This window comes from Curcuma longa, chromosome 7, assembly GCF_044706935.1.
Source record: "Curcuma longa cultivar G26 ecotype Majalengka, Jawa Barat chromosome 7, ITB_CL_G26_1.1, whole genome shotgun sequence".
Classification (NCBI taxonomy): Eukaryota; Viridiplantae; Streptophyta; class Magnoliopsida; order Zingiberales; family Zingiberaceae; genus Curcuma; species Curcuma longa.
Window position 1 is genome coordinate 5,613,797 of NC_133867.1, and position 14,082 is coordinate 5,627,878.

The window sequence follows — 14,082 nt, forward strand, 5'->3', positions numbered from 1 at the left end:
GACACTAATTAAACACTAATGTATTTGCTTGAATCCTTTTCTTCGTCAAAAACCCTAATGAACAAGTTGACATATGAAACCACATATGAATTGAAGCCTTGTCTGCTTACGCTATACAAGCAAAAGAAAACAAAGTTTACACTTATCATTTTGTTTCACTAATAGTTTTTTAATGGTAATTTCACACTTCAAATTGAAGACTTCCATTTGTTTTTAATGGCCTTAAAACACTATCAATCATAATTAAGAACATTTTGTCTATAACAAAGAAGATCTTCTCGGCTTCAAGTTTTGTACGATCACACAATAACAATAGAAGAAACCCAAGGGAAGGGAAGGGAAGGGTCATGGCTGATGGTGTAGTTCACGCTGCATTGTTGATGTATATTATTGTAAGGAGTGGTTGTTTGTCGAAGATGATGGTGTAGTTCATGTTTCAATGGATGTAACTATTTTTGTGATATTGTTGTTGTTGTTGTTATTGTTGCTGTTGAGATCGCATTTTGGACGAGTCGTCGGCCACCTGGTTAGTAAGTTGACGGTCAAGGTGGTACCCATGAGTAAGCAAAGGACGAGGCCGATGGATTCTGAGGCGCCGCCAAGATATGCACGACAAGAGGAAAAAGAGGGTGAGAACGGAGATCATGCAGGAATGCCCTGGCTCAACCGCTCTAACGCTCAAATCAGCTCATTAACCGAAGAAGGAGAAGAAAATGTGGAGAGGAGTGTTTGTGAGTCTGTGTGCATACCTATCTACGTGAGAGGAGGGGGAAATATATAGACTTATGAAAGAGAATAATAAAGAACTGTCTTTTTTAATTAGGGAGAATATCCTTCGGTGGAGATTTTATCAGAGGAGATGTCCCATCTGGATAAGGAAACATCTTATCACTGTCACAGTAGTGAAAAGTTTTATCACCCATACTGATACGACATCAGACTTCATTATCATGCCGCTTTAATGAGGTGATAAGTACCTGAGATATCATATGATTGCATGTGTTCTTTTGGCGGCGGCCTGCCTAGCTAAATGAGGAACTAAATAAAACGGAGTTAGTTGAGCGCGATGTATGGCACTGAGGAGGCGAAGCATAGTCAGCAGAGAGAGTCCGAGCCGAGGTCGGTTGAGACAGGCCTTCAAGGCGAGGACTTGATGTGGTTGGGAGGAGACTCGGTGGAGCAGCTTGGACGCGGAGCTCAAAGTCGGATGTCGAACCAGAGTTAACTTTGAAAGAGGTTGGGTGTGGGATCCCGAGCTAAATTGAATGTCGTGTCGAGTATAGAATCCCAACCTCAGTCGAATATTGAGTCGGGATTGCTAAGTCGAGGCATGGGACCAAGCTAGTCAGCCCTGGATTCACATCTCCTATCTGACGTGTCACCGAATCGGACGACCGAATCTTGACCTTCTGAACCAAGTCATACCGATCCATAATAATTCTTATTATTTTAAGGTTCTTTTTGTGATTTTCTTGTAAATTATATATTAAAATTCATTTAAGCATAATTTGACACGTAGATAATCATTTGCGATAAAAAAAAATAAGGTCAAACTCCGAATTAAGGGCCATTTTTAATGGCGGTAAAGTCTCGAGTCCCGCCTTCTTCTCCCCATCTCTCGTCTCTCCTCCTCTCTCGCCTCCAAGCAAGTTTAAATCGTGCGAGAGAGCGAGAAGAAAGACGCAGACGCAGAAGAAGAAGAAGAACAACAACAACAAGAAGAAGAAGACACAATGTCGTGGCAATCTTACGTCGATGAACACTTGATGTGCGACATCGAGGGCCACCAACTGACGGCGGCCGCGATCATGGGCCAAGACGGTAGCGTTTGGGCAAAGAGTGCTTCCTTCCCTGAGGTTCGACAACATTCCTTTTTCGATCTCGATCGAACTCAAATCGCGATGTATTGGGCTTTAGCTTTTAATTCACAATTGTTATCGAAAATTTAGTTGAAGCCAGAGGAGATCACCAACATCCTGAAAGACTTCGACGAGCCTGGAACCTTAGCCCCGATCGGCTTGTTCATTGCGGCCGAAAAGTACATGGTCATTCAGGGAGAGCCCGGCGTCGTCATTCGTGGGAAGAAGGCAAGTGCCCCTTAACACATTCTTTGTTTGTGATTGATCATTCTTGTATTAAAGTAGCTAGAACACTGATCGATCGATCGCCTTTCCTTTCGGTACAGGGAGCGGGAGGAATCACTATCAAGAAGACTAACCAAGCACTGATCTTCGGCGTCTACAACGAACCGATGACTCCGGGCCAGTGCAACCTGGTGGTCGAGAGGCTCGGTGATTACCTCAACGATCAAGGCCTGTAGGCCATTCCATGCATGCACCTCCCTGGGATCGAGATCATGAGACTTAATTTCTTCGCTAATATTTGAATATTCTGCAAGAGAGATCGTTACAGAGTATAATAATTTGATCGAGCGTACTAGAGCATGCATCGTGTTCATGCTCCAGTCGAGTTATTCTATAGTTGTCGTCCCCCTTTTTGATTCTTAATTGTCTTTTTGTAATTCGTTAAAGACGAATGAAATGAATTCTTGATCTCTTTACCCTTTATGATCATGTGCATCATATATCATTCCAATTGATGGATCTTTATTGAAGTGATTTCAAACGAATACATGAGTAAAAAGCTTTAGCCTCGCTCCATGCACAAGGTCTCAAGGTTCTCGTCGACTCACCTTAATTCACCCACGGAGTTTCAGGAATACGAGCATCAGACGTCCCATAAAATGGAGTTTCAGGAATTCGAGCATCAGACGTCCCATAAAATGGAGTTTCAGGAATTCGAGCATCAGACGTCCCATAAAATGGAGTTTCAGGAATACGAGCATCAGACGTCGCATATGGAGTTTCAGGAATTCGAGCATCAGACGTCCCATAAAATGGAGTTTCAGGAATTCGAGCATCAGCCGCATATGGAGTTTCAGGAATACGAGCATCAGACGTCCCATAAAATGGAGTTTCAGGAATTCGAGCATCAGACGTCGCATATGGAGTTTTTCGAGCATCAGACGGAAAATGGAGTTTCAGGAATTCGTCAGACGTACATAAAATGGAGTTTCAGGAATTCGAGCATCAGAAGTACCATAAAATGGAGTTTCAGGAATTCGAGCATCAGAAGTACCATAAAATGGAGTTTCAGGAATACGAGCATTGATCGTCCAGAAGCTTCAGGAACATGAATCGCAGGAGTTTCAGGAAGTGGAATCAAACCATCGCTGAAGCTTTGGCTTTCATAGCAAATGGAGTTTCAGGAATCGGAATCACAACGTCGTCGTCGTCGTTTCTGGCCTTCTCATAGCACTCATCCATGGAGTTTCAGGAATACGAGCATTGATCGTCCATGAAGCTTCAGGAACATGAATCGCAGGAGTTTCAGGAAGTGGAATCAAACCATAGCTATCGGTTTTGGCATTCTCCTGATCAGCATTCACCCACGGACTTTCAGGAATCGGAATCACAACATCGTCGTCGTCGGTTCTGGCCTTCTCTTGAGCACTCATCCATGGAGTTTCAGGAATACGAGCATCAATCGTCCACGAAGCTTCAGGAACATGAATCGCAGGAGTTTCCGGAAGTGGAATCAAACCATCGCTGTTGGTTTTGGCATTCTCCTGAGCATTCACCCAAGGACTTTCAGGAATCGGAATCAAAACCTCGTCGTCGCTCGGTTCTGGCCTTCTCTTGAGCACTCATCCATGGAGTTTCAGGAATACGAGCATTGATCGTCCATGAAGCTTCAGGAACGTGAATCGCAGGAGTTTCCGGAAGTGGAATCAAACCTGCAACTTCGCCGATCGGACGAATGCAAACTACAGTTCGAGCAAGGCACAACGCCGCCAACAGTATCGCAACAGCAGCAGACCTCCGCGCCATGGCGATGAACTTGCTGAGATTTCAATGAAGGCTGTTGCTCAATCCTATCGCCCTTTTATATTAAATTAAATTAACTTTTTTAATAAACATTTAAGGAGAGGGAATTAATCGATTAAGGAAACAATTAATGCGAAAATAATAAATTTGAAAGAAAAACAGCTCACCATTTTTAATTGATTCTAAAATAAAAAATTAAAAAAAGGAAAGAAAATATTTTATTTTATTTTAGGAAGAAATTAATAGATAGGAAAGAAATTAAATATTTTAATGTTAATATATGCCATATTTTTAAAAAAATTATAAAACTCACTTATTATATATCCATTATATTAATATTTAATACTAACATTCATTATTTGTGGGTTTCATTGTCCACTCATTTATCTTTATTCCTATTTCATATTAAATAAATAAATATATTTTTATTTTTTACTTTTGCATCAATTCGTGGGACGATGATACAATACTAAATGAACTTAGCTTAATTAACTCTATTTGAGTTTGAGTTTCTTTATTTCTTTATTGAATTTATTTAGTTAATTTATTAAAATTTTTAAATCCTAAATTTATATTATATTATAGTTTTAATTTAATATACTTATGAATAACTTAATATATTATGAATAATTTAATATTATAAAATTAGAAATTACTACAATCTAATTATATTTGTAACATTAATTAATTATATTTTTTGGTTGCCATTAGCATGGATTAGTAACGTTAATTATATTAGTGCTCAATTAATAGCTTATACTATAATATATTATGAATAATTTAATATTATAAAATTAGAAATTACTACAATCTAATTATATTTGTAACATTAATTAATTAATTATATTTTTTGGTTGCCATTAGCATGGATTAGTAACGTTAATTATATTAGTGCTCAATTAATAGCTTATACTATAATATATTATTGACTATCTGTGCATTAATTGTTACCTATTAAATATTTAATTAGTATAATATGATGTAGGCATTGATGAGTATACTGAATAAAAAGGATAATTTAGGTTTATTATACTTGTTAATATTAATCAATATATATCAATAATTTATTTCTGATTCATTCATATTAATACTATAGATCTTTAAATACATTTTAATCCATATTAAACATAAATTTTAATACTTGAATTATTATTATTAAATGATAAAATATAGATTCCTAAATATATTAAATAATTTAAAGATTCTATCAAATACCATATATTTCAAACTATATTGAATAACTTTGATGGTAAAAAAATACCACATATTACAAATGAGGGTGAGATTGCATACACTCTATAAATTAAGATTACAATATCTTCACTCACTCACTTTAAACTGAAATAAAAAAAATGGTTCTTTTGTTTAATTTCATCCGAGAGGTTAACCCTTTGAAAATGCAGTGGACGTTGAAACTCCGATTAGTTCGTTGTTACGATCTACTTGCATATGGAAACAACAAAGATTTTAGCTTGGAGTGTATCTTACATGATAAAGAGGTTGTATTTTTTTTACATATATATCTGATTACTGTTAGAAAATATAAATATTTACTCTTTCTATATATTTGTAGGGTGAATGCATACATGGAACAATAAAACAACCTTCGATTGTGTTAAGCTTATTGGAAAAACAACCTTCGATTTAAGGGCTGAAAAAAAATCAGGTTTTTCATTTTCGGTTGTAAATGTTTTTTCCAAATTTTTGTTTAGGTAACATATAAAAAATCACATAGTATTTCCACTTCAATAGAAATGTCAAAAGAATTTGATGATTTAGCTGATATCGAAAGGTTCTCTTCAAAGTTCAAATTAGGCAGGATCAAATTCGTAGATTTAATGGGACTTACACTGTCATCAAATTGACAACGGACCATGATATTATTGAAAAATACTGTGGTGATTTTTTTTTAAAGTCAGGTGGATAATATTTTTTTATTTTAATTTTCACTCATGCTTTTTTTATCATTCTTAGTTTATACAGGAATCTAATGTATTTTCAAAATTGAACAATGCAGAAAACGTGAATAAGATATTCTGGAGTACCAAATCATGAGTTAAACTTGAAGGTTGGAACTCTGATTATGCTGCTGCAGAACATAGATCATTCTCTTAGATTATGCAATGGCACTAGATTGATCGTGACGAAGCTCAGAAACAATGTTTTAGAAGGATAAATTTTTACTGGAAGTAATGTTGATCATAAAGTGCTTATTCCAAGAATGTCATTGATTCCTTTCTGATCCAAGACTTCTTTTTAAATTCCAACCAAGACAACCTTTTGATTGTTTCATATGCAATGACAATCAACAAAAGTCAAGGTCAATCATTATTTCATATAGGACTTATTTTAAAGAATCATATTTTTAGTCATGGTCAGTTGTATATCGTTATATCAAGAGTTATGAATCCCATGGGTCTAAAAATTTTGATGACAAGTGACAACAAACAGAAAAAATCAACAACAAACATTATATTTAAGAAAATTTTCCAAAATTTATAAATTTTTTTAATTGGACAATCTATAACCAATTTAATTTATTTATATTTTAATTATTTATTTAAGCACTCATACTTACTAATTTTAATTGTTAATTATATAAAATAATTCCCGTGTGAAATACTATTATTACATAATAATATACAGCTACAAGATTGTTATTATAATTACATAATAATTATGATTAGCTGGCCATAAAAATATCAAAAATAAAAATAATTTTTAAAAATAAAATATTTAAAAACTGGAAGAGGTATCTTTGATAATAAATAAAAATGAGGTATTCTTTTATAATAAATAAAAATGGGAGTGTTCCTTTGATAATTCCAATAAAAAAAGGGCTTTTAATTTTTCCCGTTTCTTTTATCTATCAGATGATAAGCTATTACACGTGGAATATGAATTTATATATAAGTATAGATATTATTCTGATTTTACAAAGTAACCCCTAGAAATATTTAAGCAGTAAATGATCAGATCACCATGTCGGAGAGGGTGGGGAGCTTGATCTCGCCGGCGGTGGAGACAGGGATGGTGAAGTTGCCGACGACGGGGAGGTCGACGGTCACTCCCACATCCAGCTCGTAGTCGATGTCCCAGTCCCTTCCCAGGTCCCTCATCAGGCTTATCAAGATGTCGTACGGCACGGTGACCGGCAGCTCCAGCATCGTCTCCGCGCTCGCCGCCGGCGACTCCGGATTGGGCAGCCTCCCCGAAGCGATCTCCCTTCATCGATTTTGGGATCGTTTTTAAGATTCGTGATCGGAGAACAGAACGAAGCGAGTTGGAGTAGTGGCGCCTACCTGCCGGCGCTCTTGAGGGTGTAGGCGATCTCGCAGACGGGGATGGGGAAGGGGAAGGGGTTGGAGACGGAGACCTGGCTGTGGAAGAGGACGCCGTCGCGGCTCAGGCTCTGGACGGAGACGCCGGCGAGGGAGGCGTCCGGCTTGGGGATGTCGCTGACCTTGTCCGCCATGAACTCCTTCGCCTTGTCCACCAAGCTCGACATTTTCGATGATGCAAGCTTCGATTCGACGACGATCGATGAAGCAGCGAGCGTCGGGAGATGATAAACAAGCGCGCGAAGAGGTGGAGATCGATCGGGCAGCCACGCGGCCTTAGCTTCGATCTCGGCTAATCTGTTGTTTCGTTACGTGGAGGAGGAGGGAACAGGCGTGTGGCTCGTTGCGCTCGCCGGCGTTGCTGCTCATCCAACACCTATTACTGCTTGCTGGTCGACCAGCGAGAGAGACTCGTGTCCTGTTTACTTGGAAGGACGGACATGAAAAAAGATAGATAAAGATAAATTTATTCGCAATTATTTTTTTAATAGGATACTTACAAAATACTCAAGATTCTAGGAGACTAGACGTCGGAGCATAGCTGAGTTGGTTACGACGGAACAGAGTTACAAAAGAAGTCGAGACAATATCTTTTTCCGTCGTGTTCGAATCTCGACGAAGTCGAGACAATATCCTCCTCTGTCGTGACTTTCTCGATTTACCTCCTCACATATGATCGTGAGGACCGATATAGATCGACCGTGTAAGGTCACTAAGGTGACTGATTCCACCTTTTTGCAAAAAAAATTCTAGGAGACTATACCCTAATAGGATAAATTCTACAAAATAGATAAAGATAAATTTATTTGCAATTATTTTAAAATAGGATGGGTTGGCCCGCCTAGGCCTGCAACTCGTGTAGGTAGCCCTCGGGACAAAGTTTATTTATTTATTTTAAAATTTAAAATTAAAATAGAAAATCAGTGAATTAGGGGGTTTAATCCATTTAAATTACAATTCGTGCTTAAAAATTATAATTCAAATTTAAAACAATTTATCAATTTAAATTATAATTTAAATTTTTTAATATTTTTAATATTTTTTTATTTTTTAACCTCCTCACATATAATCATAGGCCTGAATTGGATTAGGACTAACCGTATGGGTCATCCCTCCCGCCATATGATGGTGGATTTATCTTTTTACAGAAAAGATTCTAGGAGACTAACTAATAGGATAAATTTCACCTTTTTAGGAAAAGATTTTAGGAGACTAACCTAATAGGATAAATTTAAAATACTTACAAAATTTAATATTTAATAAGATAAACTGAAAACTAGTTAAGTGTTCCATATAAAATTATGAACATTTGTTTGATTTAAGAAGTAAAAACATTGTCCAGAGGATTAAAAACAAAGGATAAATGTTCATGAAGAGATCATGCCGATCTCAGTAACAAAGTTCAATTCCTTAGCCATCAGAAGAGTAGATAAAAACTTCAAGTGTTTATTAACTTATGCACCAAACCCATTCAAACAATGGAATTAAAAAAAAATGAAGGAATGATAATTTAAAAAGGAGAGGGAAAAAAGTTGAGTTGTAAGAGCAGATTCAGATATACAAGATGAACGTTTCAGGTTAAGTTTACATCATTTTCTTTTGTTTACTACTTGTTTTCTTGCCATGGCAGCAGTCCTTCAGTTGATCAGTGTGACTGAAGCTATGTATCATGGCAGTATTGCTGTACTGAACTCCATTGTGGAAACAACTATCATTTTTGAATAACTTCAGCTGTCATTCCTCATCATGGTTACGAACTCCTCATAGTTGATTCTCCCATCCTGTAAAAGGGAAAAAAAAGTTTGTTCATTAATATTATCATATGTTAGACTGAAAATATAATCATAGATTGTAAATTTGTTCTTTGTTAATGCATTATTTCAGATCAATTAGGTTCAGCAGAAATTATGTTCACTAACCTACTAAATCAAATTTGCACACCAAAGCAAGTCATACAAAGCTCATTCTCCTTAAATGTGCAATTCTTGCTATTAGCAATTTTCTACAAAAAAATATTTTGAATCACGCGTAAGTTTGTTATGAGCAACCTCATGGTGTCGTTGTATGTCATCGAGTTCAAATTCACTGTGAAACTAGATGCTGTATGACAGAGTAACCTCACAAATAGGTTTGTCGAGAAGAATCAAACCGGATGGAACCAAAATTTGGTTCTCTCTGCAGAGGTTTTGTTCATGAACTCAATAATCAGATCTAGCCATTTATGTTCATCAAAACTATGTAAAGCTTAATCACCGTGAGGATTTTAAATTAATTTCCTAGTATTCCGTTCCAAAGTCATATTATTTGTGTTTGGACTCAAAACTTTATAATTTAAATTCCAGATGACAAACTGGAGTTCTGAAAATTTGCACATTTAGTCACAAGCAATAAAATTCTACACATATCAAACAAACAACACTCAGAATAGCTGATCATACTTTCTTTAACAACTACTAGCAATTTTCACCTATTTTATCAAACATTAAGAATCAGACTTGCATATCTATTCTAAATCCTAATGGCCAATTCTTTAACTAGAATAATCATCCTACACTAGCATCAGGCTTAGTACGAAAGCAATAATTTCAAGCAAACTAAAGCATACCAAGGTTTTTCTTCTGCATCAAATCAGAAACAACAAAATCTATCTTTACCAAAATTCACTAATGGAATAGACAGCTTACGTGGTTAATATCAACTTCAGCAATTATCTCCTTAATTGTTTGTTGATCCCCCATGTTGTAATGCATGAGAGCTTGCTCCAGTTCCTCAATAGTGATGTATCTAGCGAAAAATGGTATGTGAAATGAGGTGCAACACTTACTCTGGAAAAATGAGTGAGTTTGAAACACGAAAATGATAAGTTACCCGCTCTGGTCCTTGTCAAAATACTGGAACGCTTTGTACAGATGATCTTCTTTTTCCATTCGGTTCATATGCATTGTAGCGGTGATAAATTCCATATAATCAATGGACCCATTTCCATCCACATCTGCCTGTTGGAAACATCAAGTTGAAGATCAAATACTGCCATACTATGAGTGGAATAACCACATTTTCACTTCACATGCATCAATATATTTTCATTTTCCAGATTGTACTGTCGTTGTGGCAGTGTTAAACCTATTGAGAACAATGTTTCAAAATAAGCACAACAGGGCTTAAATTCCTTTAAATATGTCCATTAGTTCACTTGGACCACACTGGTCATCATTTCCTTAGTTGATTGGTTAAATCAAAGGGATGGTCCAGTTTCAAAACATCAACTGAGCTTAATGTCAGGGAATGACAGTTTTTCAGCTAAAATTTTGACTTTCTATCCTTTAATTAGTTTTGTATGATTCAAATACAAAGTGAAGTTGATATAGTATAATTTCGGATTTGGAAACAAGAACTAAGCTTTTTTTAAATTACTTATGAGTGTTCCATTTTCAAGGATGAACTTATAAATATGAAAAGCCTTGTAAGATAACGTACTGCTTCCATCAATTGCTGAACTTCAGATTCAGTAATCTTGATTCCCATGTTACCCAATTTGGGAATTCCAGCTCTTAGTTCTTCAACAGTCAATGTGCCGCTGTTGTCAGTGTCCATTGATTTGAACATTTCCTTCAAACCGATAATTTCTTCCTCTGACAAGCTTTCAGCAATCACCTGGGCACAAGTATAACAGTGCAAACTTTAGCACCAAACATATGACAGAGAAGTAAAATGAATCAAGATGTGTTGCTACCTTCAGGGCTACTTTTTTAAGCTTGTTCATGGCCCTGAACTGCTTCATTCTAGTTATAACTGTTAGGTCAAGTGGGCTATCAGGAGCTTCCCCATCTTCTCTTATCCATGGATGGGCTGCAGTAATATGGTAAAGTGTCACACTCAGTGAACCTATAAGTGATATAAAATATTTCTAAATGCATTAAGAAAAGACTTGCCATTGGAATGTTTATGAAAGAATAGTATTGAAGTTGAGCAGTAAGATCATCCAAAACGAAATGCTATTAGCTCGAACATAAACTAGTTCATCAGGAAACACTACTGTATCACCAACTTTTTGCATGATGCAGATAAGATTTCTACTTAACTATGAGATTTTGTGGCCTGTAAGATGTTAATTTAATTGTTGATAATCTTACTGAGAATTTCAGCTGCTGTAAGTCGTTCTTGCGGGTTTGCTCTTAACATTTTCTTCACTAGATCTTTTGCACTGTCTGATATATTTGGCCAAGGATCAGATGAGAAATCCAAACGCCCACGTAATATAGCAGAAAAAATGCCTTGGTCGTTATCTGAAGAGATAAGAATAGCAATTCAGCTGAAAATTCCCAAAACTTTAGACAACGATTTGACACTTAATTCAACTAATTTGATTAGTGTGCACCAGCCCAAAAAGGAGGAACGCCAGCAAGAAGAATGTAGACGATCACTCCAGCGCTCCAAATATCAGCCTCTGGTCCATAATTCTTTCGCAATACCTCAGGAGCAATATAGTATGCACTACCAAGAACATCCTTGAATAGTTCTCCTGCAGAAGCAAGTCATTCTTTGTTTGGAACCAATTCCCAAAAGAAAAGCAACTTATCAACAATTGAATATCAAGTCTTGCATTTTGGAGAAACAAGAAAAGTGAACAATTCTTATTTAGTAGAATATGATATGTGTGGTAGTTGAAAATTTGATCTCTTAACCTTTGCCACTAAAAATTTAAATAATTCCAATACTAAGAATTTTCATTTACCATCTTGTATCTACGCCAGACATCCACACTCCAAGTCTACATTCAACATCTCCATTGGTCGCATGAAAATTTTAGAAGCAGCTATGTTAGACACTTGGATCCAAATGTGCCAGAAACTCGTAGCCGAGTCTGAGTAACTAAACTATGGCACATAATCATTCCATAATTTTACCACATAAGTATTAGCACAAATTTACCAATATAGAGCTAGTTAATCTATGGAATTTTTGCCTTTAATTGAACTATTTTGTATGATTCTAATGAAGAATGATTGCAATTCTTGAAGGAGATCAAATTTCTGAGCATAATTCATTCTTATTTCCAAACATTTTTGCTCAAACAGGGCACCCAGAGAGAAACTCTTTTAATCCTTTTCTCTGGTAGCCAAATCTTCTGAAATTGAAACGTGAAAATTAGAAGGATGTCAAATTTTCTAGGGCTTGCTATAATATATATGAGGAGAATCGATATCCAATCACATTGTGATGCATTTCTCCTAAAATTTCTTCCGGATTATGGCAGCCCAGATACACAACACAATTTCCAACATAGAATGAACAAATCTTCAAGAGAGATTAAGATTAGCTTTTGTTTTCCTGAAAAATACGATATCTTTTTCTGGCTCAATGACAGTTAATTAATTGATTAGGTTAAATACCGGGTTTGAAGAAGGTGGAGAGGCCGAAATCGGTGGCCTTGAGCGGCGAGTCCTCGTTGGTGTTGAGGAAGAGGAAGTTCTCAGGCTTGAGGTCGCGATGCATAACGCCCATCGAGTGGCAACAGTGCACCACATTGACGATCTCGCGACAGAGGAAGGCGGCTGCGCGTTCGGAGTAATGGCCGCGGGAAATGATGCGATCGAAGAGCTCTCCGCCCTCGCACAGCTCCATGACGAGGTGGACGGAGGAGCGGTCCTCGTAGGCGCCCTTGAGCTCGACGATGTTGCGGTGGCCCGTCAGGTGATGCATGATCTGCACCTCCCGGCGGACGTCCTCGAGGTCATCGGCGTGCGTCAGCTTGCGGGTGGCGATCGACTTGCAGGCCAGCTTCTCGCCCGTGGTCTTGTGGGTCACCAAGCAGGTGACACCGAACTGGCCGCGGCCGAGCTCCTGGCCGAACGAGTAGTCGGAGTGGACGTCCTCCTTGGGGCGGCGTAGGACGCGGCCGATGCTGCCGGTGGAACGGAGGTGGGAGCGCTGCTTGCCGCGGGTGGAGGCCGTCTCTTGGCCGCCGTCGGCTCGGCCGCGTCGGGAGGGGTTGTTGCCCATCGGCGTCCAATGGTCGTCGCGGTTGGGTCGAGATCGGAAGGGACTAGGTCAACGGAAGCGACGAGTGGAATTCAACGACGGAAGGGGAGAAAGCGAGGTATTCACGCATTGTTTATAGCCTTCGCGCCTCGATTAAGACACTGCATAATTAGATTCTTTTTCGAGGGATTATTTAAAATTTTAGAAAAAAAATTAATAAAAAATTAAAGTGCCGCCTCTAATTATCATCTATACTTTTTTATTAAAAAAATTGAATTTTCAAAATAATCTGAATCCGACTTAACAACCACCGTTGAAATGAAATTTATTTATTTGTTACCTAAGGAAGAAATCATGTTGAACATGTTGAAAAGCATGACCAACAATAATAAGATAACGTCCACATAATACACTTAATTTCATACCTATATATTTGCTCCAAATAAGTCTTACTTGATACTTAGGGAAAATCATTTGAACATGTTATTGAAATGCATTGTAGCCTTGTAAATCCTAAAATCAAATTTTCATACTCTATTTTTTATCAACTAAATATCCATTGCTCCTATTTTATCAAATAACTACCGATAAAAAAAATAAAACCATTCTAAAACACATAAAGTTCATATTTTTTATCCGAAATAAAAAAATTTACTTCACTATTAAGGATACATGGACACTCTTGCGACTAGAGTTGTCCTTTATGAAGAATCGATGAAGTCAGTTTTATTCTTCGAAAGTGCTCAATTTTTGTTTCCTCGTGATCGACTTCTTCGACTCATCGAAGTTTGACAGATCAAGCCGCAACTCGATGTCCTTGACGTAGCATGTCACGGCTTCCATTGCTGTTTGTTTTTTTTTTTTTTCAAATC

General features: G+C 37.2%; 3 protein-coding genes across 3 annotated transcripts; 1 reads left to right on the forward strand and 2 right to left on the reverse strand.

Annotated features, from left to right (window-relative positions):
• The first annotated feature begins 1,718 nt into the window (after nucleotides 1-1,718).
• LOC141831846 (profilin-3-like) lies at nucleotides 1,719-2,320 on the forward strand. The gene is made up of 3 exons (XM_074719251.1): nucleotides 1,719-1,856; nucleotides 1,950-2,087; nucleotides 2,186-2,320. Exons 1-3 carry the CDS (start codon nucleotides 1,734-1,736, stop codon nucleotides 2,318-2,320), a joined length of 396 nt encoding a protein of 131 aa, XP_074575352.1. The 5' UTR covers nucleotides 1,719-1,733.
• A 4,539-nt stretch (nucleotides 2,321-6,859) lies between these two features.
• Nucleotides 6,860-7,395, reverse strand: LOC141832506 (desiccation protectant protein Lea14 homolog). Its single transcript, XM_074720008.1, has 2 exons — nucleotides 7,190-7,395; nucleotides 6,860-7,112 (listed from the first exon to the last, which is right to left on the reverse strand). The coding sequence occupies exons 1-2, from the start codon at nucleotides 7,393-7,395 to the stop codon at nucleotides 6,860-6,862; spliced, it is 459 nt and encodes a 152-aa protein (XP_074576109.1).
• A 1,315-nt stretch (nucleotides 7,396-8,710) lies between these two features.
• LOC141831844 (calcium-dependent protein kinase 1-like) lies at nucleotides 8,711-13,323 on the reverse strand. Its single transcript, XM_074719250.1, has 8 exons — nucleotides 12,622-13,323; nucleotides 11,607-11,750; nucleotides 11,362-11,514; nucleotides 10,962-11,077; nucleotides 10,706-10,882; nucleotides 10,097-10,224; nucleotides 9,913-10,012; nucleotides 8,711-9,009 (listed from the first exon to the last, which is right to left on the reverse strand). The coding sequence occupies exons 1-8, from the start codon at nucleotides 13,229-13,231 to the stop codon at nucleotides 8,956-8,958; spliced, it is 1,482 nt and encodes a 493-aa protein (XP_074575351.1). The 5' UTR covers nucleotides 13,232-13,323; the 3' UTR covers nucleotides 8,711-8,955.
• Between the last annotated feature and the right edge of the window lie 759 nt (nucleotides 13,324-14,082).

What these genes read in the sequence shown, in the direction of transcription:
- LOC141831844 (XM_074719250.1), bottom strand. Translation starts at nt 13,231, where the DNA reads ATGGGCAACAACCCCTCCCGACGCGGCCGAGCCGACGGCGGCCAAGAG. An exon ending in CGTTCCTCCTTTTTGGGCTG is followed by an intron (nt 11,515 to 11,606) that starts GTGCACACTAAT and finishes TTATCTCTTCAG; the next exon opens with ATAACGACCAAGGCATTTTT. An exon ending in TTCAGCAATTGATGGAAGCA is followed by an intron (nt 10,225 to 10,705) that starts GTACGTTATCTT and finishes TGTTTCCAACAG; the next exon opens with GCAGATGTGGATGGAAATGG.
- LOC141831846 (XM_074719251.1), top strand. Translation starts at nt 1,734, where the DNA reads ATGTCGTGGCAATCTTACGTCGATGAACACTTGATGTGCGACATCGAG. An exon ending in AGAGTGCTTCCTTCCCTGAG is followed by an intron (nt 1,857 to 1,949) that starts GTTCGACAACAT and finishes TCGAAAATTTAG; the next exon opens with TTGAAGCCAGAGGAGATCAC. An exon ending in TCGTCATTCGTGGGAAGAAG is followed by an intron (nt 2,088 to 2,185) that starts GCAAGTGCCCCT and finishes CTTTCGGTACAG; the next exon opens with GGAGCGGGAGGAATCACTAT.
- LOC141832506 (XM_074720008.1), bottom strand. Translation starts at nt 7,395, where the DNA reads ATGTCGAGCTTGGTGGACAAGGCGAAGGAGTTCATGGCGGACAAGGTC. An exon ending in ACCCTCAAGAGCGCCGGCAG is followed by an intron (nt 7,113 to 7,189) that starts GTAGGCGCCACT and finishes AAATCGATGAAG; the next exon opens with GGAGATCGCTTCGGGGAGGC.